This window comes from Salminus brasiliensis, chromosome 1 (genome assembly GCF_030463535.1).
Source record: "Salminus brasiliensis chromosome 1, fSalBra1.hap2, whole genome shotgun sequence".
Classification (NCBI taxonomy): Eukaryota; Metazoa; Chordata; class Actinopteri; order Characiformes; family Bryconidae; genus Salminus; species Salminus brasiliensis.
In genome coordinates this window covers 23,744,599-23,771,454 of record NC_132878.1, presented here as the reverse complement: position 1 = coordinate 23,771,454, position 26,856 = coordinate 23,744,599, and the positions used below count along the sequence as shown (strand labels likewise).

At 37.7% G+C, this 26,856-nt stretch overlaps 1 protein-coding gene across 1 annotated transcript; it reads right to left on the bottom strand.

Annotated features, from left to right (window-relative positions):
• Nucleotides 1-179: 179 nt before the first annotated feature.
• On the bottom strand, nucleotides 180-26,618 carry LOC140538036 (ras/Rap GTPase-activating protein SynGAP). The gene is made up of 4 exons (XM_072660434.1): nucleotides 26,532-26,618; nucleotides 8,277-8,398; nucleotides 4,921-5,047; nucleotides 180-217 (listed from the first exon to the last, which is right to left on the bottom strand). The coding sequence occupies exons 1-4, from the start codon at nucleotides 26,569-26,571 to the stop codon at nucleotides 180-182; spliced, it is 327 nt and encodes a 108-aa protein (XP_072516535.1). The 5' UTR covers nucleotides 26,572-26,618.
• Nucleotides 26,619-26,856: the final 238 nt, after the last annotated feature.

Below are 26,856 nucleotides of genomic sequence, written 5' to 3'. Positions count from 1 at the left end.
AATTCAGGACTAGAAACACAGTAGTCAGCCATGGAAACTAAAACTTGATGTACCTCAGGCTTACTTCTCTTAGAAATTATATTATGTCCAGCAGTGCTAGAAACGTGCAGAAACGACTGGGACCACTGGTACACCCATCTACAGTCCAGAGAGGTCTTGTCAGAGTTGTGACTAAAAGGTTATGGCTCAGAGGGAAAAACAAAGCCAAGCGACTCACCTATGCACAAAGACACAAGAACTAGGGTGTAGTACAATGACAGCAGGTGCTCTGGGCTCTGGTTTGTTTAGGCTACAAAAAAGGGCAGGTTTTCCTGCCGAAGGCCTGGAGAGTGCTATATGAATAAGTGACTACATTCATTGCTGAAGGTTTGAGGTTGTATTTCAGCAAATAGAGTTGGCAAGTTGGTGAATTAATGGCACCATTACTGCTGAGAAATACAGGCAGATTATATCCATCATGCAGTTCCATCAGGGAGGCGTGACTGGTCCTAAATTCATTCTCCAGCACTACAAGGACCCAAAGACATGGCCAAAGTCATAAAGAACTCTTTAGCAAAAAAAAAAAAGAAAAAAGAAAAGAAAAGAAAAAGAACAAGGGGTCCTGCAGCAGATGACCTGGCCCCTATTCTCCAAGATGCTTGGAAGAAGTCATCTGAGTAATTACCTAAGAAGCATTATCTAAGAGAGGGGTGTCCGATCTTATCCGTAAAGGGCTGGTGTGGCTGCAGGTTTTAATTCAAAGCTGAAGAACGTGTGACATGGTGTTTGAAGACTGGCTATTTGATTAAACAAGTGGAATCATGTGTGCTGCTGGTTGTTTAAAATGAAAACTTGTAAAGGGACACACCCGGCCCTTTACGAAAAAGACTGGACACCCAGCTCTATTGAGAAGTTTTAAAAGTCACTCTGCATGTGCACGTATCCAGTGATGCACATTTGTCGACAACTGATGTGAACTAATTGTTTTACCATGAGGTGAATGTGCTATGAATTGGAATTCTGTAGTGTGTATTAGCATTAGCGTTAGCCTCCACTCAGTTCTGAACATGCACTTCAGTGCTGGTTTAAAAATGAAGATAGATGTGCGATGATTCTTGAAATCTTTAAGACATTACTACTGCAGGCTCCACATGTGTAACTGGCTTATGCCTGTGAAAAAGAATAGAGAGGATTCACGATTAAACAGAAGCTTTCAAATTGGGTCAGTGTCTTGTCACTCTGCCTGGAGTATTTGCTGCACTCTGGATGGTGCTGAAAAGTGTTTTGCTAGTGGCTGTCTGTGCCGCAGTTACTTGGTCACTGAACACTAAGTTGGCTCTACAGAATCTGTTCGGTCTTACCTTACAGAGTGTGCTCAGTGGTGTTACTTGGAAGTCATTCAGTTATGCTTTAGGTGAGTCCCATTTTGCATCCACTATGGATGACAAATAGCTTTTAACATCTACATTTTGTTCCCATTTGTCATCCACAGTGGATGACAAATAGGAACAAGATAAAACTGCTGTTATATTTATGTCTAGTGTTTTATTATTTTGATGGATGTTAAAAAAAAAGGTGCCAGAAAAATTCTTGGAAGAACCAGTCATGAAATCTTTCCCAAAAATTGCAATGCAGGGACTGTTTTTTTTTACGTTCCCACCTTTTTAACGCATTGTGAAGATGTGGGACCCAGAAAACTGCATACTCATGCCCATCATTTCACTGACAGCTCCTGCATCCAAGAATAATACCAATGCACCACACTAGGACAGCCTTGATTATTAGAGTATATACAGATACCCATACTCAATTATAGAAGTAAAAGGCTGGACACAAAGAGCCTGACACACTGCTAACGTGCTAACAGACAACTCCAATGCTAGTCTAAGTTAGGCTTTACGTTAAGTACTGTCAGAAGGATTTGCTGAAAATCTACACAATCCACCTAATATTTACACATAAATGTTATGCCTTAAAAGCATCAAAGTCTTAGTATATGTATTTAAAAACTCTAGGAAAGTAAACAAACAGCACATTTAGCTTGAAGCTAACATAGTATATGCAAACTAATGATGTTGTGGGTACCTACACAGATCAATGTTGATTACACAGTTCATGAATATGCAATGTAAGGACTGTAATTCACTGTAGTCACTCGGTGTCCTCTTGCTAATACCAAATGAAGTGTAATATCAAAAGAAGGCAGTTAGGGGGCAGTGTAACAATGCTCTAAAACTACAGATGCAATTTCATGCACTTCTTAGGCCACATCATGTACTGTGCTGGTATAAAGCAGTGATGGATCATCACCATATCAACTCCACATAATGTAAAGGTTTTATGCCAATTTTACTGATTCAGCCATTTAGGCCATTCTTTAACAGTATTCTTTGAGTATAATGGTTATCAAGGCCATACACTTATGTTCAGCATTTTTGTTACATCAATAAAACTTGAAAGAGTGACAGGAAAAGTTGCATCAAGCACTGGCGCTCACTCTGATGTGAGAACGCTGTGACATTTAAAAAAAAAAAAAAAAAGCTAATGAAGATGTAAAAGCATCTTGACATGTTAGCATCTGGCATCCTGCACGGCAGTGTTGTACACAAGCCAAATTAGCCAGCTGGAAACCTGTGAGACCAAGCAAAGCTGCAAATTTCCCTTTGTGGAGCTGTAATTCTGACACTTGAGCTATCTGTGAATTACAGCGTTTAACTACTAAAGCCAATTTTTGCTTTTCCAGTCATAAGGGCACAACCCTCATGAGGAAGCCAATTAGTTCCATAGTGAGCAGTACAGAGGTCGAAATTGTTGTCACACAGATGTATGCTGAAACCACTGTAGAAGCTCAGATCAAGGTTGGTTGGTCAATGATGTTTGTCAGTAGAGAACATGGGAACATTGGGATGAAGCAGAAATGCAAGTTGAGAAGGTGTATATTTAACAAATGCACAAAAAAAAGTATAGGTCTTTTTTATTTTACTAAATAAAGGCCTGTTTCCCCATTTCACCTTATAAGAAAAAAACAGAAAGAATGAGCAAGGCTGGCGGTTGTTTCTAAAGTTCATAAAGGAAAATGGCAGCAAGCAGCGCCCACTCTCCCTACTCTGCTGAAATTCATCAAAGGCAAGATGGTGTACATTTTCACTTCAGATCCGGAGATTGGAGCGAGAGGGAGAAATGAAAGATTTACTTCTGCTATTCTTTCATCTCTCATCAAGTCCTTGCTGAGAAGTGTGGCTGGGACAGAAAGCAGGCACTCATGAATAACAAGGGTGCAACAGCAGGCATTTGAAGTAAAGGTCTGATGCGCTTCATTCAACTAAAGAATTTCTACTAAGATGAAGAGAGTTGCTGTCAGTCAATGGGTAAAGGAGGAATGTGGAGGAGTACAACAGGTCCCAACAGAGAAGAAACAAACTGAAGTTGGATGACCTCAAAAAACAAACCCAGCAGCATTTGCGTCAGGCTCCGGTCCTGGTGGGCCACAGCACTGCAGACAGCGTTCAGCGTTCTACTTCACTTAGCACACCTGATTCAACTCATCAGCAAATTGGCACAGTTTTTATGTACGGAGTTTAGTGCATTAGACGGGGAAAAAACACCAATCTAGGGAATCGATGTTTGGGATTTGACAAAGTCAACAAAACCTTCATTAAGTTTCAATTTACAAGGTTTTTCGGGAAACTCTCACAAAATATACTTGTTCTTTTCTCACGTCCCTCATTAGTTGGTTCACTTTTTGCTAAGACTAATTACTTTCTGAAAACTCACTCCTGATCTTATCTGATCTTTGTATAATAATACAGCCCCACAACTTAGGTAATTCATGCTGTTAATAAACTTTAGTAAAACCACTGTATTTTTTAGTGAATAGTTGCTATACTCATTTATTTAGTTTGTTAGCAACCTTTTTTGAATTACAGTTTTAAACTTTATAGTATGTTTAATATCTTAAAATCAATTCTAACTGACCTTTCTGACCATTTGGCCCCCAGTTACTTTAAACTCTGAAAGGGTTTTCATACTGAGACTAAAAATATCTTTTCTAAGTCAGCCCTGACACTGTAGACACTGTAGTTTGCTTTTCTATAGCGTGTGCATTAGCCTCCTCTTCTCACTTCTGAAAGCACTGTTCAGTCTTAAAATAAAGCCGCTAAAATGTCATATATTATCCTTCAAGGATCCTTAAAAGGAATCAATTTTGTTTCAATTAATTATTTGTAATAATCTGATTTTGAGATGGGTAAATATGAAGAAATATGAAGCCTCCACTCTACTAGCTTTCCTAAACCTGTATGTATAGAATATATAGCTGGATGTTTTAACTTGTAGGTGCAAATCTGAAGCACATATGGCCAGTATTCATAATGTGCATCAGAGTGGAAATACACATTCCTAAAATTCCAAGAGTTCTTCTTTTATATCTACCATTCAGGTTAATGTTTAACCAAGAATATCCCTTTAACAACATTACATACAGCAATAGTTTACATAACTTGCAAAATGACTGAAAAACATCTATATTTAAATACACAAAAAAAAACAACTTAAGAAAGATATCTTATTGAACTGCATTAACCAATGTGGGGCAATAAGAATGAGGCAAGCACCCCCCCTGGTGGCCAAATTGAATTTGATCAATTTCAAGGAGTTGAGATTTCAAGGATTATTGTAACTATTATACCGTAGGATCAGACCTCTGTTAAATTTTGAATTAAATAAAATGAACTTTAGTTAAATAATATCCCTAAATGCAGTTACATATTTCAAAAGATTGAGCTGGTAAAACAGTGTATAGCGCTTTGTCTTATACATTACCTTAATGAATAACTTCTACATTACTGTAATATTATATATATATATATTTATATATATATATATATATATATATATATATATATATATATATATATATATATATACTGGCCTGAGACTCACCACTCTCTGTGGACAGCTGACTGTGAAATACTGGGAATTGTGACTCCACAGGAACACTGATAGTACGCCGGAGTAAACGCACTTTGCACGTATCAGCCCTTCTCTCCTGCAGGAGCAAAGGGTGAACCTAGAGAAGCAAGAAAAAAAACAACAGAAAGAAATGATGAAAAAAAACAGAAGAAACTGTAACTGTGTCATTTGCTTTTTTATGTGTAATATTCATGTATGGTGTGAAACACCGTATTTCTAGGCATTAAAGGTGTTCTAAATAAAGTTCTAGCGTTTTTATCACTCACAGCAGCTTTTTATTTTTAATGCTCAATGTAAAACACCAAGGTGTTCAGTTGACCTTTTAAGTATTCTATATCCATCTGAAACAGGGGTTCAGGATAATTGGCTACTTCCGTTGGACTGCAATGTTACTTGCAATGCAAATTAACTTATTCTTAAGCTACAGGAGTAAGATATTTGTGTCTGAAACCAATGGAGGTTCAGTCGAAATAATATCAGGTGAAATGATCAATTTTGCAACTCTTTGTCCTACCTTTCCTGTTTTTTATATTAACTTGACATGTGCATCAAAGAGGAAAAAGCATTAGACAGTTCTTTTATTCTAACAAATCAATAATGTAATAATGTACATTATGCACAAAGAGGCCTTGCGCTGGATCATCCTTGGCGAAGCAGCAGAGCCAATCCGTATTCAGCCGGTTCTATGCAGAACTGCAGTTTTCTGCAAGCTCAGCAGTCATAAACAAAGGAGTAAGGTAGCAATTGGCTGGTTGATATTAACATTTTTATTATTTATACCCTCAGTTAATGAAAATGATTCAACAACTTTTACAAGAGAGCTAATAACTGCGTGGGCATCACATTTACATGATTAAAACACAATATATTACAACAACCTACACTTCAGTACTTCATCTGGTCCAGGCAAAGAACTGGGATTGAGGTCTGGTGATTTTGCAGATCAGTCAAAGAGGCCCAGTTTTCATCATGTCTACTGAACTGATCAATAACATATTGTGATGTCTGGCTGTGGAGAACCATTAAATTGGTGAAGAACCTTAACCTTCTATGGCATCTCTCAAAGAAGCATTTGAAGCACCATTATTTGTAAGAGTGAAAATCGGGTACAAACAAAATAGCAAAACATTAAATCTAATCTAAACTAACACATAGCCTTTGTTTCATTAATGCTGAACAAATGTACACATTTGAAATACACAGTTTTTCTATGTACAGCCACTATAGGTTGGTGACCCAGCTGTTGTTTTATCAGCAGAAAGTAGCCAAATAATACTGTGCAAATATTAATGCACAGTAAATTAACGGATATGGTAAAACCAACTAATTACCAGGCAATGAACCTCAACAAACATCATCATGTGTTTGGTCACTTCTGAGTTGACCTATACAAAATGGAGTAAATGTTCATCTGAAAGACACCCAGCGTGACCCATGGGTGATGTATACAGCAGGAGCAGGAAGTATTATATATTGAAGACAGTGTAAGGTATGTATTCTGTACAAGGTCAGATTATCTATCGATTGTCTCTGGCAGATGGCTTTTGCTTTAATCATGTGTGAAATCTGTAAGCTACAGCAGTCTGGTAATGTGCTGTGCCGTTAAGGTGTCATAGTGACAAACTACAGGCTGCCAACACGCTATATGCTTCCATGAACACTTTCATGCTCTGCTGTTGTCTTGGTCACAGGTTTGTGCAGCTCATACACACACACAAACACATTTACTTTTTTAGGCCATGGTCCATCTACCCGGGCCTTTTTTGTTATTTGTTACAATTTTCCACTTTTCTGTATTCTCCCCCTTTCCATCCTGGTTCCAGTTGTGGACTGGCCAATTTATAACTAAATAGTTTTAAAATATCATCATTGTATCAAAGTTCATTTCCTTAAAGAAAACTATGATGAAATATATTTTTTGGCTACCTATCTTTCACAACAATAACGAGATGAGAACTAAACAAAAAGTAACACCTGAAAACGAGAACTATGACTAAGCAACTGATGATAAATCACATCTTAATCCATTACCTGTCCATTGATCTGCACATATTCAATAGAACACAAACCAGCTGCACCACATTGTATCCTTAAAAACAAAATGCGGACACTGTTGTGGACAATGTGAGATAAGGAGATAAGGAGCCTGTTGGTGTTTGCTATAAAGTCTTGAAACCTAAGAGGAGCGAAACGCGAATATCCGCTTAATATGTACTATCACAGTTATTTTACCAAGCTCAAAAATGTGCATTAAAAAGCATCAGAAAGTACATACCACCCAAAAATGTCCAAAAAGGTAAGCTAATGTTGCCTTCAGATTTATAGAGGCATGTTGTGCACACAACTTATGATAATGTTTACTATGACTTCAGTTTAATATGTTTCATGTTTAGTTATTAGAATCGTGTAATGTTAATAAGATGTATAACCCATCATTGTTAGCTTAGTTGTTCAGGTTATGTTCATTACAATGACCACTTAAACTTCAGTCTTAATGAGCAAGTCAGCATTTCAAAGACTGCTGAATTATTAATATAACAAAACTAAGGGGTAACATAGTCTCTGTTCATATGCATCCCCTAGTTAGTTTTCGCAAAGTACACCCTCAGTCACAGTTACACCATATTGCATGTACACACTGCACTGTATCTGTTTAATTAGCCAAATGTCATCTCAGTGAAATAGTCAGCATTTGAAAGTTATACAAATGCAAAATGTTTTTGAAGAATAAAAGACGCTATATTCCTTCTTGATGTTCAGATGTTAATGTGTTGTTAAATGTAACATAATTTTAACCTATTATTTATGTAAGTTAGCATTAAATAATACATCTAAATAATCTAAATTAGTAAAACCTTAAACATGCAGACTAACATTAGACTAAATATTTTAGAAACTGAATTTACTAAAACTCAACTACAAAGTTCTTGTTTACTAAAACGACTAAAACTATAATGACTAAAATGTGACTAAAACTAAGACATTTCAGTCAAAACACTGACAATAAAACTACATCAAAATCACCTGTCAACACTAACGCTGTAGTGTAGTGCTAAACATATTGTGGAAAACAAAACAAAATGGAGAGTAACTATTTAAATAAACAGAAGCTGCCCGTAACCCAAAACCCAATGCAAAGTCCATTGTTAGAAAACAGTAGAAGCAGCTAAAGAAATAACTGAGAAATGCTTTTTATGTTAGTATAAATATTAGTATTGTACACTGATGTATGGTAGGAGATCTCAGATACAGCCTTAACTGGAAATATTTCAAACAAGCGTGTTTCTAATGGCTGGTGACTGTGGCGTGTGTATTGGTTTCCATACCTCTTCTTGATCCAGTAGCAGCATTTGACCATCTGCAACCACACAGAACTTTGGGTTCCACGCTGTATGCTCAGGCCATGGATGACCACATGACATCCAACGATCTGCAGGGCCTCTCATGTCTAAGTAAAGAGAGGAGATATTCTGTTATGGACAATTTTACAAAATTACAACCTTCTGTGGAAAGACATAAATGACATTGTAATTAAATTAAATACAAAACTATGCAATGACTGGTGTAATCCTATTTAAACAGTTTAACAAAATGTAAATAAAACATTCCTCACAACCTCAAAGACATAACAATAAATAAATAATTGCTAATTTGTTAAACAGAAAAAAAGGTAAATGGTTCACCCCCACAGTTGCACACTTTGATTATACACCAAAAGCGCAAAATACAGTCACAGTGTGCAAGTATGGAAATTGAAAAATGGCCACTGTTTTATTAGCCTATTTGGAATTTCTGACATTATCTTGCTCTAATCGTCAAGTCTGCATGATTCAATTTGCTGTGAAGTTCAGAACAGTCAGGTAGAACAGTGAAAGATCCGCAGAACAAACAACCCCCTGAACCAGCAGCAAATAGAGCCTCGAAATGAAACGAGTGTGACGGAACACATTTATATGGAAATGAGCTTGCTGCTGGTGAGCACTGACAACAAAAGGAGTGAAACAACTTCAAATAGTTCAGAAACCACAAGAGAGAAACAGGTCAGTTTAATTTGCTGAGTTTGACAACGGGAAGTGAACGCAAAGTGAGTATGGAGCCCGTGGAGATCCAAATTTTTTTTCAGATCTCATCTTATGAAGATTGAGTGGAACACACACTGTTGAACAGGAGAACACCATGAACTGTCACCAAATTTCAAAGCATGTGTGTTTAGTTTTTTTGTTTGTTTGTTTGTTTTTTTTTTGCTGTAAGGATTAAGAGACTCTGTGAGGAGGTTTCTAGTAGACTATTATGGATTTTGAGGCATATCTGCCTGGGTTGTTCTCAGGGAGATTTTGAAGCATGACATGTCACAACTATAAATCAAGGGTTTCAACAGTTTTGATATAATTCGGTCATTTGTTTTCAGTTATGAACTATATTTACAGCCCTGAAACTATCGGGGTGTCCACAGTGATGATTTAGATGATGCCACTTGGATCATTTTAGTAAGGTTTACAAATTATAGCTACCTCTAATGCAAAGGAGTTCTCTCATTTCAAAGTCTATTGTTCTTCAGTGATCCTTTTCTGCCTTGAAATGACTTTCATTAAGCTTTAGTTAAATCTCAAGAGCTGTTTTGGGTATGAATGTTCTATTGATAAATTCAGACATGACAAAAAGTCAGCCTTTAGGACAGGCTTACTAGGGCTGTGCAATATATAGTTTCAGCATCACTATTGCAATGTGCACCATAGGACATGTAATGTCTTGTGCAATGTCAGAAATACATTTTTCATGAAATATCTACCAGAGGCAGATTATATCTGCTTAATAAGATTTTTCCTTATTTTACTCCAATATTGGATACACAAGCTGAGTTCCAAAGTCTAGGCTGCAGCCGAGGTAGGCTGCATTTCTCAGCTGCTACGTCATAGAAGGCTGTTCCACAGACATCTACCTTTGTTTGCAGCTGCAATCAGCCAAGGAGCAAACCTAACAGTTAGCAAGGAAGACTGCTAAAATCAGCTGCTAAAATTTGCTCTTCATACAAAACACTGCTCCTTCAGAAGTCACTGCATTCATAGCTTTTTTTTGGCCAAGAATATAAACTTGTGTGTCAAAGTTAAACTTCACACTTTCACAAAAGCTGATGATGATCCCATCTCCCTCTCACACACAGGCAAACCAGAGTGCTGGGAGACAGGATAAATCAATATCAAATCAATCTCATAATTTATTGAAATTTCACCATGATTAGTTTTATTATTAGTATGTAGTATGCTTTTAAGAGGACAGTCCATGAACACAGCCAGTGAGGAAAGCATTAAAATTACTTTTCAAACGTATTACCAGAATGAAAAAAAAAATGAAATTATCGACATGGGCAAGATCACACTGAGGTTCTGAATGTTGGTTTTAATTCATTTTCAAATTATTGCACTTTTGTTTGGTTAGTGGTGTTTGCTAGTTCTGCTGCATTCTGATCCTCACTATACTGGGCTGAGTGATGTACTCTTAGTGTGAATTAGGTTTATTGTGTTAAAGGGTTTATGTTGGTCACCCGAGAGGCTTGGAACACGCAGCAAAATCCCACCCAGCAGTTCTGTAGCCGTGTGCGAGGTCAGACGCAGTGCGCATGAAGGTCCAGAACCTTTCCATTATGCTTGTTTTACAACAGACACAACATACATGCTTCAAGACCTAAAGACGGTCTTGGTCAAGTAAGGTTTTAGATACATGCTTGGTTAAACTGATGCATGGGTAGATGCATCATTTCTGGCTCGAACCATTTCCCAAATACAGGTCACAATTCATGCGGCAGGAGGAACTGAGAGAGTCACAGTGAGAGAGAGTCTTTAATAGTAAATTAACTGCACTGAACTTGACCATTCCAGTTCTGAAAGCTTACTCAAACACACAGCAGCTATAAAATACTTGGCATACCAATCTGACCAAATGGTGAACTCAGAATTCTGCATTAAAGCATCAAATTATAAAAAGAAATAAATCACACATGGCATTGCTTGGCAAAAGAATAGTAATTTATGCTAATTACAATCTTTTCCTCTTATTATTATTATTATTATTATTATTACTACCAAGGATTAAGATGGGCATTTCTTTTTTATTTCAGATATTTGATCAATTTAAAATGGCATGCTTTAAAGTGAGCTGAAGTAAAAAGAAACAACATAATTTATTGGTAAAATCCCTGGAATGCTGGACTTCCTTTAATGCTATATAATTTAATGCATTGATTCTTTGAACAGTTTGAAGCAATTACAATGGAGCAATCATTTTGCTCTGTGCAGTACAGAGCATATGCTGTCAGACCACATAGCTTTTTGTAAATTAGAGTTGTTTTGCTGAGGCGGTTTTAAGGTTTTTAAAACATCTGCATATGACTCTGTAGGGCCTACAAGCAGATGAAATCACACACACACACACACACACTTTAATGTTTACTCAATCAATCCTATTTACTCTCTCATATGTGCATGCAGACACAGATGTATGTGTGTGCATGTGTGTGTTTATATGTGGTTTTAAATGGATGGGCCCAACAAGTTCATAAATCTCCCAGGCCGTTAAAAGACCATTTAGTTGAATGTCCTCTTAAAGATTCATAAAATATAAAAAGACATTGGTAGTAAGCATTGAACTGAATCCACTGTGTTCATGTGAAATGAAAGCTCTTAGCATTGTTGAGAAATGAGAGTTGTTTTCTATCGATCTATGACAGATGAAGTGAACCCAAAGTGCATTTTGAGTTCTGTGCATCCTGTTCTGCAATCAACTCATTACTTTTAGTTTGCTTCAGTTTATTGGTGAAATGGTACATATCGTGCTGTGTGTTGTGCTGGTTTTCTGTAAAGTCTTCTAAAGTAGTTCATGTTAAATCCATAGGTTGTTTTGAATTAGCTACGCTATTAAACAAATACCAAGGCAGAGAAGCAGAAACGGCTGCACCTGGTCTTGTTAAGACTGTAAAATGTCACACATTCCACTTTCTGCTTTTCTTCAGGGTTATGTTTGACGTTGGCTTGTTTTATGATGACATGCTCTTATTAACTTATTTATTTGGGTTAAAGAACATTTCTGATAGTTCTTTTACAAAAGGATTGTAATTTAGCACTATATGATCAGTTACAGTCTGAATATCTAATAGTCTAATATATGCTACATTACAGTCAGTTTATCATTATTGTTAGGACTGTGTTGTTGGAATCATGTGGTTGAAATTGAGAAAAAAAAAATCTTATGGCCATGAAATCTGAAGTCTCTGAACTGTTCACAGGAGGTATGCTCTTAAACTGTATAGTTGGTAATAGCCATGTGTACAAGGTTGACAGTACCAATGAAAACATTGCAATATTTCGCAGTAAGGTTATATGGCTCATTGTGGTTAACAGATTTTCAGAAGAACGGTCCCTGGCGCCCTTGCTGAGTTTCTCTTCACATGGTTTCCCCTCACTTTGCTTCTGATTCTCTAGTTTTATTGCTTTTAATCATACCAAAGATTTCTACTACTTTCACTGAACTACTCAGACCCTGAAGTATTATTACATTACATTAAGACATGTATTGTTCCTCTGTCTCTTTGCTTTGGCTTTTTTTTTTAATTTAACAAATCATTCTTGAAATAAAAAAAGCTATACATTGATACTTCAGGAGCTCCATACTAAACCACTCACAGTAACTATACATTCAAAATTGCACTTTGGTAGCATTACACACAGTAAATGCACCTACAGCAACCGATTCAGTCACAATATGGACAAAAGTATTGGAACACTGTTTCATCTAAAATCAAGTGTATCAAACAAACAAAAAAAGGATCCTGTTTTGTTGAAGCATTGCTGTGAGGGTGTGACAGTTTTCAGCTACAAGAGCGTTACTGAGGTCAGGATGTGCAATGATCACCACCCTTTCTTGGAGAGAGCGCCATCAATCCAGAGAACACAGTTCCACTGCTCCACAGCTCAATGCTCTAGCCCACACCTGACATTAGACACGGTGCCAACAGGTGTGTGTTTAGTCCTATTCTATTGGCAATACCAGAGCCAGATCCTATAACCAGGAGGATGAATGAATGAATGAATGAATGAATGTATAAATAAAAAAATAAATATTCTTTTTTTATTATTATTTAGGCGAGGCTCAAACTCTTGGCTCATTAGCTAGCTAGCCAGATATTTTTTCAGAGATGTAGCTAACGTCTCAGCTCTTGCATTTTAGTCTAATCGCATGGTTTAAAAAAAATAATATATATATATATATATATATATATATATATATATATATATATATATACACACACACACATATATATATACACATACACACACACACACTTTTTATTATTATTTATTTATTCTTTTTATTATTTTTTTATTATTTTTTTTAGGCGAGGCTCAAACTCTTGGCTCATTAGCTAGCTAGCACTAGATATTTTTTCAGAGATGTATCTAGCTAACGTCTCAGCTCTTGTATTTTAGTCTAATCGCATGGTTAATATATATATATATAATCATTTTACATCTTTACACGTTACATCTCTGAAAAAAAAATCTATCTATCTACTAGCTAATAAGCCAAGAGTTTGAGCCTCGCCTAAATAATGCTGATAAAAACAGATATTCTAAACTTGTGTCACTAATTAGTTTAAGTTGCAGTAAGATCTCCTCTCACAGTTTACCCAGTTAAAGGTGAGCACCGTGGGGTCTGTATTTGGATAATGTGGGTAAACTGACACTATCTGAGAAGTAAAGGTAGCGCTAACTAGCTAACGTGGTTAGTGCAAGGAAGCTAGCCTAGTTAGCACTAGCTGCCCTACCTGCTTCAGCAGCTTCTGAACTCGGTGCGTGAGCTTCCTCAGACACAGACACATTTTCTGCTGGGAGGAGAAGGGCTGTTTTCTTCCACAGCTTTTGAGCGTCCTGGTTTGAGGGAGACCACCTGTCCCGCTTTACGTTGTGCTGTACAGTATTTTTACCTCTTGTCACGCAAATTGAGCATCCTGACCCTACCTAATTAAAAACACAGACGCCTCCGTGGACAGGCTGACTGTTGACTTGCGTCCAATAGTTCAGAGGAGCGCAGTAAAAGCGGCAGTCGACAGGCCGAGTCGTGTGTCAGTCAAGCTGTTGACACGCGCACGAAACGCCTCCTCAACCCGGTCAACAGTCTCAAATTTGAGAGCGCGCTGTTCGGCCAGGTCAGGCAGCTGTGGCCAGTGTGGCCAGGAAAACGAGAAGATGCGGTTCAGTGGGGAATGGACCGCGATGGAGGATGGCGGAGCGAGCTTTTTGCATTTGATGTAAAAATCAGTTTTCTGTCGGACATGATGGAGAATATTATGTGAAGCGACATGGTGCACGTGAGCCTCACAACCACAAGAAACATGCAAATCAATGCAGTATTTTTTCATTAAATATTACAAGATTTTGGTTTACCTTAGTTACACTGAAATTGTCAAGTTTGGTTTAGGCCAGGCCTAATATTTTGCACTGAATTGATTTAGCTTGGTATAGGCCAGGTCTAACATTTTGCACTGAATTGATTTAGCTTGGTATAGGCCAGGTCTAACATTTTGCACTGAATTGATTTAGCTTGGTATAGGCCAGGCCTAATATTTTGCACTGGAATTATTTAGCTTGGTATAGGCCAGGTCTAATATTATGCACTAAATTGATTTAGCTTGGTATAGGCCAGGCCTAATATTTTGCACTGAATTGATTTAGCTTGGTATAGGCCAGGCCTAACATTTTGCACTGAATTGATTTAGCTTGGTATAGGCCAGGCCTAACATTTTGCACTGAATTGATTGAGCTTGGTATAGGCCAGGCCTAATATTTTGCACTGGAATTATTTAGCTTGGTATAGGCCAGGTCTAATATTATGCACTAAATTGATTTAGCTTGGTATAGGCCAGGCCTAATATTTTGCACTGAATTGATTTAGCTTGGTATAGGCCAGGCCTAACATTTTGCACTGAATTGATTTAGCTTGGTATAGACCAGGCCTAATATTTTGCACTGGAATGATTTAGCTTGGTATAGGCCAGGCCTAATATTATGCACTAAATTGATTTAGCTTGGTATAGGCCAGGTCTAACATTTTGCACTGAAATTGATTTAGCTTGGTATAGGCCAGGTCTAATATTTTGCACTGAATTGATTTAGCTTGGTATAGGCCAGGCCTAACATTTTGCACTGAGTTGATTTAGCTTGGTTTAGGCCAGGCCTAACATTTTGCACTGAGTTGATTTAGCTTGGTATAGGCCAGGCCTAATATTTTGCACTGGAATTATTTAGCTTGGTATAGGCCAGGTCTAATATTATGCACTAAATTGATTTAGCTTGGTATAGGCCAGGCCTAATATTTTGCACTGAATTGATTTAGCTTGGTATAGGCCAGGCCTAATATTTTGCACTGAATTGATTTAGCTTGGTATAGGCCAGGCCTAACATTTTGCACTGAATTGATTGAGCTTGGTATAGGCCAGGCCTAATATTTTGCACTGGAATTATTTAGCTTGGTATAGGCCAGGTCTAATATTATGCACTAAATTGATTTAGCTTGGTATAGGCCAGGCCTAATATTATGCACTAAATTGATTTAGCTTGGTATAGGCCAGGTCTAACATTTTGCACTGAAATTGATTTAGCTTGGTATAGGCCAGGTCTAACATTTTGCACTGAAATTGATTTAGCTTGGTATAGGCCAGGCCTAATATTTTGCACTGAATTGATTTAGCTTGGTATAGGCCAGGCCTAACATTTTGCACTGAAATTGATTTAGCTTGGTATAGGCCAGGTCTAATATTTTGCACTGAATTGATTTAGCTTGGTATAGGCCAGGCCTAATATTTTGCACTGGAATTATTTAGCTTGGTATAGGCCAGGTCTAATATTATGCACTAACTTGATTTAGCTTGGTATAGGCCAGGCCTAATATTTTGCACTGAATTGATTTAGCTTGGTATAGGCCAGGCCTAACATTTTGCACTGAATTGATTTAGCTTGGTATAGGCCAGGCCTAATATTTTGCACTGGAATTATTTTGCTTGGTATAGGCAAGGTCTAATATTATGCACTAAATTGATTTAGCTTGGTATAGGCCAGGTCTAACATTTTGCACTGAATTGATTTAGCTTGGTATAGGCCAGGCCTAACATTTTGCACTGAATTGATTTAGCTTGGTATAGGCCAGGCCTAATATTTTGCACTGGAAATATTTAGCTTGGTATAGGCCAGGTCTAATATTATGCACTAAATTGATTTAGCTTGGTATAGGCCAGGCCTAATATTTTGCACTGAATTGATTTAGCTTGGTATAGGCCAGGCCTAACATTTTGCACTGAATTGATTTAGCTTGGTATAGACCAGGCCTAATATTTTGCACTGGAATGATTTAGCTTGGTATAGGCCAGGCCTAATATTATGCACTAAATTGATTTAGCTTGGTATAGGCCAGGTCTAACATTTTGCACTGAAATTGATTTAGCTTGGTATAGGCCAGGTCTAACATTTTGCACTGAAATTGATTTAGCTTGGTATAGGCCAGGCCTAATATTTTGCACTGAATTGATTTAGCTTGGTATAGGCCAGGCCTAATATTTTGCACTGGAATTATTTAGCTTGGTATAGGCCAGGTCTAATATTATGCACTAAATTGATTTAGCTTGGTATAGGCCAGGCCTAATATTTTGCACTGAATTGATTTAGCTTGGTATAGGCCAGGCCTAATATTTTGCACTGAATTGATTTAGCTTGGTATAGGCCAGGCCTAACATTTTGCACTGAATTGATTTAGCTTGGTATAGACCAGGCCTAATATTTTGCACTGGAATGATTTAGCTTGGTATAGGCCAGGCCTAATATTATGCACTAAATTGATTTAGCTTGGTATAGGCCAGGTCTAACATTTTGCACTGAAATTGATTTAGCTTGGTATAGGCCAGGTCTAACATTTTGCACTGGAATGATTTAGCTTGGTATAGGCCAGGCCTAATATTTTGCACTGAAATTGGTTTAGCTTGGTATTGGCTAGGTCTAATATTTTGTTAAACTTAAATATAGGCTAGGCTTGATTATTTTTGTTTTGTATTTTAAGTTTAATTTGAATGAAAAATTGAGAGCATACTTTTAGTTGCATTATGCCTGGTCATTTGGGCAGTTGACTTGCTAATTTGATAGTCTAAATAAAGCAAGAATTATTGCAAAATTTGTGTTTAAATGCCTACTGTAGTAACTTTGTGTTATCTTTTGGGTCAGATAGTGTATTAATCTTTTGGTCAGTGGAGTTAAAAAGCAGGAATAAACGTTGTACAGTGTATAATGACTGTACAGTGTAACAGGGTGTCTTACGGATCACAGCTGCCCGAACAGTGTGTTTGATAAAGATATTAGTAATAGTTATTTTCTCAGTTTAGTGTTCAGTCTCAGTCTAAAATTAAAATGATGAATTAGTCCCATATTTCATAAGTGTCTTTTTGGTTTGTTTCTTGTAATACTCATTAAACTATTGATCTCTGTCCTCTCACAGCTGTAACAGACAACCTTAATATAAAAAAGATGTATTATTAGGAATGTTGTTATTGGTTTATTAATGCTTATTTTTGTGTATAGTAATTTATACTCTATTTTTACCACTGCTTTTGCACTTGATGTAAATAATACTGTATTTTGCACTTCTGGTTGGATGCTAACTGCATTTCATTGCAGAGTACTCTTTGTACTCTGCACTATGACAATAAAGATGAATCTAATCTAATCTACAGTTAATGTACAGTTATATGCAAAATCACCTTTGGTCAAATTTTACATTTTGTAAATTGAGTAGTACTAAGTACTCAAACATGGACAGTATTATGAACATCAAACATAAAAAAAATGTGGAAATCCTTAATGCAGTTTTTTTTTTATCTAAAAAAAAAAAAAAAAAAGTTGGACACTTAACACTTTGTCAGAATTTTTTTTGTTAGTTGATAGATTTTTTTCCCTCCTTTTCTTTGCCAAAGGCCTCAAGTTTTGACATTCTTAGGCTGGCCTGCTGCACAAGCTGCATAACCCATATCTCCCAGAAATCCTTCACTTGTAATGGTGCTAATATTACAGCACTGCTTTTGACCTGCAATGTAATAACTTCATATTAAATGTATTTAAGAGTTATGTTCAGTCTTATTTTTGCACCAAAGATGTAAATTACCTTGCCTGTATGGAGGATGGTCTGCCTCTGGGGTCAACACAGTCTAAATGAGTGTGTATAAATCAATTTGAATGAATTCAACAACATCAAGGTCATCTCACAACAGGGAACAAGTTATAAATGTGAAAAAAGATTCAGTGAGTCATGCACATTTTGTCCTACTTTTTAAAAATATGAATAAAAAAAGTGAGTTGCCAAGGTTCCTGATAGAGAGGTTCATATCTCGCAGTGCACAGCAAGGACTAGATCGACAGCTGGAATGCATTTCAGCAAAGGTCGCGTTCCTGCCACAGAGCCGGCCTGCACACTCGCTGCTTCAGCTCCATGCTCTTATCAAGCAATTTTCGGAAGGTTGTGAACAGCCAGTGGAAGGGTAAACAGGAAAGTTTGTGCCTGAAATAAATTCACTCTCACTCTTAATGCAAAACGCATCTTGTGTTCTGGGTATAAATGCAGTAATGCTTCAGACTTGTACAGCTTTTATCAGTCTTCAAGGAGGACAAATGAAGGCTGCGGCTTAGAAAGAGCAGCAAGCAGACTAAATTACTGCAAATATCTGTGTTTAACCAGTTGGACATGGCCATGAACACTACAAATTGATGATAAGCCTTTATGAAGAGTGCACCTTAAAATTGGCATTCCAGTTTGAAGGGGTTATGTTGTGGTAATGTCCTTTTGCTTTTTTTTTTTGGTCTTAAGGAGTAGGATATACTCGGTAAACACTGTTAAAGTTTTACTACATACTGTTCGCTGTCCATTTCATGCATTACATATCCAAAAACAAAGCAGTAAAACATTTGCTGCTAATTCTTGTTGAAGTGGTGCAGCATATCTTTTTCCTTTAAATGCTCTGCACCAAAGGGGTCCATAGTGGTCTAGTGGAATAAGGTGCTGTCTCTATGGCACTACTGGTTCAAATCCCGGTCATGCTGCTGGCCATCGGCAGCCGGGGCCCAGGGAGAGCACAATTGGCCTTGTTCTCTCCAGGGTAGGTAGATGGCACTGTCTCCTCACGTCACTCCAGTGCATTACTAGCCGGCACTGGTGTCTGCTGACCAGTGCTTTAGAGTTGGATACATGCCGCTTTCCTCCGAGCGCACTGGTTGCCAGGTGGCATTGCATCGGCAGCAGTTCGGAAAAAGAGACCATGGTTGGCTGCACACATGTCAGAGGGGACGTGTGTCATTCTCTCCCACAATATCCGTTAATGCAAAACTATGAAGTGTTTATGGAGATTGGTGACAGTCTGAGTACAGTGGCTGTTTGCACCATTAGCGTAGCATCTGTCTTTTGAACTAAAGAAACAGATATCAAACATGTCTTGGCTGATTGACTTGCACTTTTTGGCTTTAAAATCATAAGTAACAAAAAACAGGGTGTTTTATTCTAAGGGATAAAGATCTCAAATGAAAAGTACTCAAATGGTATAAGTGCACTTCAGGACAAAAAATTCAATACGAGATTGTAGAATTCAGCTCCTTTGAATAACCTGCTGTTAAATTGAGGCCGAGCTCATTGGCCTTCCCTGATGCTGGTCCCATTCAGGTTTCACAAAGCACTGAGAGAAGCGCGGGGCTGTTGTGATGTCTTTGGGTAACTGATAAAGGGTTTTGTCAGGCACTGAGAGTAACAACTAATTTATCACTGAGTGTGTTTAATCTCCTCTGCCCATTCGCAACCTGACCGCATAAAGAGAGGAGATTGTTTTATAGCGCTGGCAAAATGAAAGGCTTATCAGCATCATAACACACCCTCAGGTTTGGTGACGTTGGTGGGTGGGGGGCAAAGCATTCTCATTTTGTCTGCTTTCTCAAACACACGGACACACACACACACACTCCACATGCACTTGTTTTAGTTGTATTATTAGGGTGGTTACCACTGACTTCTGTAGAGCACTGTAGCTATGCCAAGTTGCCAAAACCTACAAATTACAAAGACGTACAGAGATGGTGTGGCCAAAAATCCTTCATATCCCCCTTACCCCAAATATAGTCAATCAGCCAAGCCATGTTTAAGTTTGCTTCTTTAGAATTCAATGTAATGTAAAAATTTCTCCAAACCGCAAAATAAAGGAGTAGCTGTAGATGGGTCTTGTGCTAATATGCTAATGTTTCCATTTACCAGTACAGTGGATCATTCAACATGAACAACCTACAATATTTAACACACAAGCTGTGTCTTAAACTGTCCTAATCTAAAGCCAAATATTAGACCCCAGCTAAAGCCATAGTCGCAGGATAACATGTTTGTGATGATACAGTACAGTTACAATATAATAATCTGCAATACAATAAGCAAAAACTAATTTCCAAGGCTAATAATATTTCAGATAGCGTAATCTTTTATGTTTCTATTAATTCTATTAATTGCTAAGCTGACTGGGTGGCGTGTTAACTTTAGTCCTATTATAAATTTTACATAACCAATAACTGACTAATGACAGCAAAGCCAACGAAAGCGATTCGGTTCCAATTCTTTATTATAAGGTTTATTAAAGAAGTTTATTAACATACTTTAACATACTTTGTTTCCTATAGAAGAGACTTCTAAACAACAGTAAGCATAAACTCAAAACAAGATGGAATATCTGTTAAAGTATGTGGCTACACTACATACTGTTATTTATAGGTAATGGTGTCATACAGCATCAGAAACAGACCCACCCTCTGCAAGCATTGAGCTGTAGTAACCATAATAAGAAGTGTACACACACACAGAGGCACATACTCTAAACCACAGTGACGACATCCTGCTGTAGAGAAAACATTACAACATGAAGCCCAGATAATACACAAAAACACTGCATGTGTGTGAAGGCCTCATTTAGAAACCAGGCGTTATCATGGATTTCGTCTAATTAGTTTCAACTCTGAGTTAGTGATTAATCTTATAATTAGCGTCCTGTGCAGCTTATGAAAGCGTTAGCATGGACAGAAAGGTGGGAGATAATTGAGCGTGGGTGCTAATTGGAGGGGGGAAAAAAACTTTTGGCTTGAGGGAAGGTCTCTGTTTTTAGAACTGCAGATTTAAAAAAAAAAAAAAAGTGGTAGCTTGAAAAAGATGATGCTCTGGCTCTGGCAAAAATACAAGATCAAAACAAATAAATATTTCTGGGATGTTATAAAATCATTCATGTTTTGTTGATGATATTTGTTGTGTAACACTAAGTGAACAAGTCTACAGGAAATAATACAGGAATTTTTTTTCTTGCATATTCTCATGTTTCTAATTATTTATACCATATTACATGTGTCCTAATTTAACAACAAATTGCAAATACACAGTAATTGAGCATTGAAATATGCAAAAGATTGTTCTCTAGAGTGGATGTATACTTACACATTGAAAAATGAACAAAACCTGTAGTTGAACCAGGGGTTTGCATATGTGTTTTTTCTTTTCTTTTTTTCTTTCTTTTTTTTTATCTACCTTCTGCTTCTTCTCTTTAGCCACTTTATAATAAACAAATACACGTATTTGTAGTGTTTCATTCTTTGTACAATTACAGACTGCAGTCCAATTTACTGTTGCACAATTGCACAATGCACAATTTCTGATACCCTCAACCCCAGGACCACTGCTGTTTAGAAATTAGTTGTGTCCCAGTTACATACTACACACTAATACTGTAAGGTATAGACTATATACTAATCTTAATAGTGTGGGTTTGGCAGCTTAGACTTTCAAGAACTCTGCTGGATTCTCCAGCCTTAGCTTAGTGTGATGCACTGTGTTAGCGTTAATTTCAGCTGACTGACCCTCCAGTGAGTGCAAGTAAGAGAATTAAGCTGTCAGTCCCGTTCTGGAAGTATGGTGAGTATTCCTGTGTCTAGTGAAATAACTTCCTGGAGAAGTCTGTGGCAGTTTGAGCAGCTAGGGAATCTGATGTACCCTGAGAAGCCATAATTTGTTGGCAGCATCCCTGGATTCTGTCACTCCAAATGCTGATATATTCACAAAAAAAGTCTCTCACTTTGAATCACCAACAAAAGTCAATAATGGTTTTCTTGCTGTGCCAAAACAAAGGTATAGACATAAGTTTGCTGTGTCATCATATAAAGGAACAGGCACCCCAACCAGCCCTTTTGAACGGGACTGTTTAGGGTGCTGCTGATGCTGATGAATTTTGTTATTTTGATCAAATGTCACAGATGTCATTTAATTAAGACCTGAGGGAACTGTGTGGAACTTGTGGAAGAGGAGTGCAATATGTTACCTTTAAAGCTATCACACATAAGGTATAGACTATATACTAATCTTAATAGTGTGTGTTTGGCAGCTTAGTATACAAAATATTGACAGACTAACATATTTTTTGCTTAAATGAAGTGATGAAGCGCTGCTATGCCAACATAACCGCCATTTATTCTGAATAATTGTTCCATATCCAGCCCCCTAACTGGCTTGCTGGGTTAACATTAGTATTAGCTTTCTGATCTATGGTGTGGAGGATGCTATGTTTCTGGCTTTGCACCAAGCTTATGCCGCCACTCTCCTGAGGTTTGGTTCTGTTTTTCAGTTTTGATTTTACTCTGTTGACTTTCAAGAACTCTGCTGGATTCTCCAGCCTTAGCTTAGTATGCAGTGTCATCATATAAAGGAACAAGCACTCCAACCAGCCCTTCTGAACGGGACTGTTTAGGGTGAAAAGGGTGCTGCTGATGCTGATGAATTTTGTTATTTTGACCAAATGTCACAGATGTCATTTAATTAAGACCTGAGGGAACTGTGTGGAACTTGTGGAAGAGGAGTGCAATATAAAGTATAGCCCCATCAGTTTGTACAGACGTCCCTGTAGTTACTGAGTAATACCCCTTAGTGTGTAATAAGAGGGTTAATTGTTAATTGTGAAAAAGGACATTTGGTCATATTCATTTATAAGGGAAAGCCACATCATACACAAATATACACACACACGCACTATACCCAATATACCCAACCGCTTCAGAACACAGCAAAAAAAAACATTATGAAGGGCATTGTACACAGACCCACCCAAAAAACAAGCAGAGCTGCCACATATCACAATCATCCCTTTCAGTTCTCACCCCTTTTCTGAAAGTGTCAGCAGTTCCCAAGAAATTCTCCTTTCCCTAATGTTCTTGAAATCTCTAAAGGATTAAATTATAACTGACGTTCGAAGGTGTGAAAGCAGCAATGCTTTGGCAGGTCATGAATAAATTGAAGACGCTGCATCTGAACAAGTCACTGTTCTATCAACTCCTGAATGCGGGCTTGTGTAATGCGAAAGAAAGAGCAGCGGAGATTAGTACTGTAATACCTCACAGGCTCCCACTTAGCTGAACTGAAGGATTTGGGTCCTTTTCTGGACAGGCCTGATTCATGATAAGTTATATTAATTTGGTCACTAGGATATGATTGGGTTTTTTTTACAGTGCTGTGTAAAACTTTGTTATACTTTCTATGGGAAAAATAAATAGCGTTTTTGAAAATCACTGCTATTGTGCCCTGTGGTAATCAGAAGTTACTCTGTTTGTCCAAAGGTTTGTAGACGTCTGCTCATTTCATGATTAGTTCTTTTTACAAATGCTACTCCAATTTATCTGCCAGGTATTGATTACAGAGCTCCATTGCTCCACAGCCGATATCAACCAAAGCTGATGCTTGGTATGGTGGCATGTGGACCTTAGGTGTGTGTGACTGCTGAATCCCATACTGTTATCCCTTTCACAATATCAGTGGGTATTATATAAGCTGTATGCATGCCACCAAGTCTCTTCACTAATTACACAGGGTGTCTAAATACTTTTGAACAGTATAACAGGCCATCAAAATAAAGGGTGACCCAGAGATACATTTTGCATTCTAGCAGTATAATATTATTCATTCTAGTTAGCAGAATGAAAAATATGGTATACTGCGTTCACAGTGTCTTCCTTCTTTACCATAAGTTACGCGTCCAAGTCCATACTGGTCATAAAGCACTTTCATACTGCTGACAGTTACTGAACAAAAGCCTAGGCATCACTGATGAAATACTACACACACTTCACTCTAAGTAGGTCATCACATTTCAGTGCATGATCCATTTTGTACTTTTGTATCCCTCTGTTTCTCTCTCTCTATCCCTCTCTCTCTCCCTCTTCCCACAGCTGTTCGTTCTGTGTGTTCTGGCCTACTGTATTTCAGGAACAGTCATTCAGGGACATGTCTCTCCAGAGCATGCAGACAGATTTTGCACACACACACATGCATGTACATGAGTCGAGTTTGTGTAGTCATATTATAACATGCATAAACATACACACAAGTATTGTATTCTTTGTGGGTTATTTCTGGGGGTGTAATGACTCGGAGAAAGGGAATATCTCTGATGTAGATGACATTATGATTATTAAATTTTTATGTGTCAATTCGGATGAATTTTAGATTTAGATCGGATTTAGATTTTGTCCTATAGCCTAGATCAGGTGTGTGTGTGTGTGTGTATGTATGTATGTATGTGTGTGTATATATATGTGTATATGTATATATATGTATATGTATGTATATGCTATGCCTATGCTGTGAAGATACGAAATGTGCAGCACCTGAAAGTACGGATACTGGAAGCCTGTGCTAGCATTTCTTCTGCGGTGTTGCTATCAGTGTGTGAAGAGTGGGAGAAGAGGGTTGCATTGACAATCCAACACAATGGACAGCACTTTGAACACATTTTACAAGTGGTCAGAATCACTGTCCATTGGAAAAAACATGCATGTCCAAAGTGGCAACTTTACAGGAAAAGGAAAAACCTTTTTTAACTTTCAATAAAAGTCAATGATAAGTATTTTATTCTATGTCATTTTGGAAAATTTTGATTGGTCTATTTTTTTTTTCTAGGATTACACAGTGTACAGAAGCAGCTGCAGGATTCAAATGATGAGGAAAACTAAAAATTGACAAAAATGGAGATGCTTGTTTTTCATTGGAAAACAGCTATATATTTTATTTGTTTGGAAAAGATTTGTTGTTCTTTTGTTCTTTTTGTTTTATTTGTTCAACAGCTACCGCCTTTTTACCGCCGGCACACAGAGGAAAGCACAGAATCCCCAGCTTTCAGAATGAATGTTGTATTGTGTTCATTGAATAGAACATAGTACTGAAAAAAAACAAAGAAAGTGTTGTTCTCAAGTGGACTCACAGTACGCTTTGTTTCTAACACTCCCAGAGTGCATAACGCTTAGCATTTGCATATTTCCATCATCCTGGGAACATTTGGTCTCAACAAAGCGGTAAACACACACACACACACACACACACACACACACACACACATTAGGGCCCCGGTGATTAAGTCTGGTCAAAACTAAACTTTGACAGACCTCTGACTGACCCTTCTCTCTATAGCTGTATGTAATGTATGCACATGGACTATATGGACAAAAGTATTGTGACACCTGCTCATTTATTGTTTGTTCTGAAATCAAGGGTAATGAAAAAGATTTGATCTTGCTTTTGTTGGAGTAGCTGTGTCTACTATCCAGGGATGGCTTTCTGCTCAGTTTTGGAGCATTGCTGAGAGGATTTGATTGCATTTGGCAACAAGAGTGTTAGTGAGGTCAGGATGTTGGATAATCACCATCTCACTCAACTCAACAACTCATTCCAAAGGTTTTGGCTGAGGCACCATCATTCCAGAGAACACAGTTCCACTGCTCCACAGCTCAAGCCCACTTCTAACATTGGGCAATAGGTTCAAGTTTATCTGCTTCAGAGAGTCCTATTCTGTTGGCAATAATTCTCTATAGGGACTAGACAAGACGTATGTGTGCATTTGCACATCCGTGTCAGCAATGGGTGCAACTTAAAGAAGCTGAATTCATTCCTTAGAAAGGGTGTCCACAAGCATTTCACATTTGTATTCTATTACAAATAGGAGCAAGTTAGTAACTAAGGCATTATATTAGATATACAACCTTTTACACATTAGTCACTAAGACATATAAGATATAGAACTACTACAAATGAATAACTAAGACTTTCTATTAGATCTAAAACTACTATCAATTAACCTAGACATCCTGTTCTATGCTACCATATGTTTGAGACTTTGTCTGAGACTCATTCCAGCCACTTGGACAACAGGTAACATACATATGTTCTTTAACGCATTCCCAAATAATTACTCACCTCCGCTCTCATTTTCTCTATCACAAATAAACACACACACACACACACACACACACAATGCAATTCTATTGCTATTAGCATCAATCTCTATATAAATTCTCTAAGCACACTCATTTTGTTCCACAGGGCAGAGGAAAATCACTTTGCAAAAGAAACCAAAAAAATATAATGAAAAAGGAAAGGATCTATAACAGTCAGCAGAGAGGCACAGAGGAAGGGTATAAAGAGAGAGGAAAGTCTATTCTGTTTACCTGTGATGGACTCGGTGGACATGCTTGCTTGTCTGTCCATTGCCTCTTTCACTGTTTACGCCTTTACTGCTGGAGCGGCATATGTTAGAGAGTGTGTGCAAGCATGCTGCAGCTAAGTGTGTGTGTGTGAGAGAGAGAGAGAGAGCGTGTGTGTGTGTGTGTGTGCGCTGTGTTTTATGCTTCTCAGGGCTATTGGCTGGAGACTTTATCACCGTGGAGATTTCAGAATCTCTCTCTCGCGCACTCTCTTTCTTCCTGTCTCTCTCTCTCTCTTCCACTCTTTCCCTCTGTCTCTCTCTTGCTCACTCTGATATTCAGCACCCTC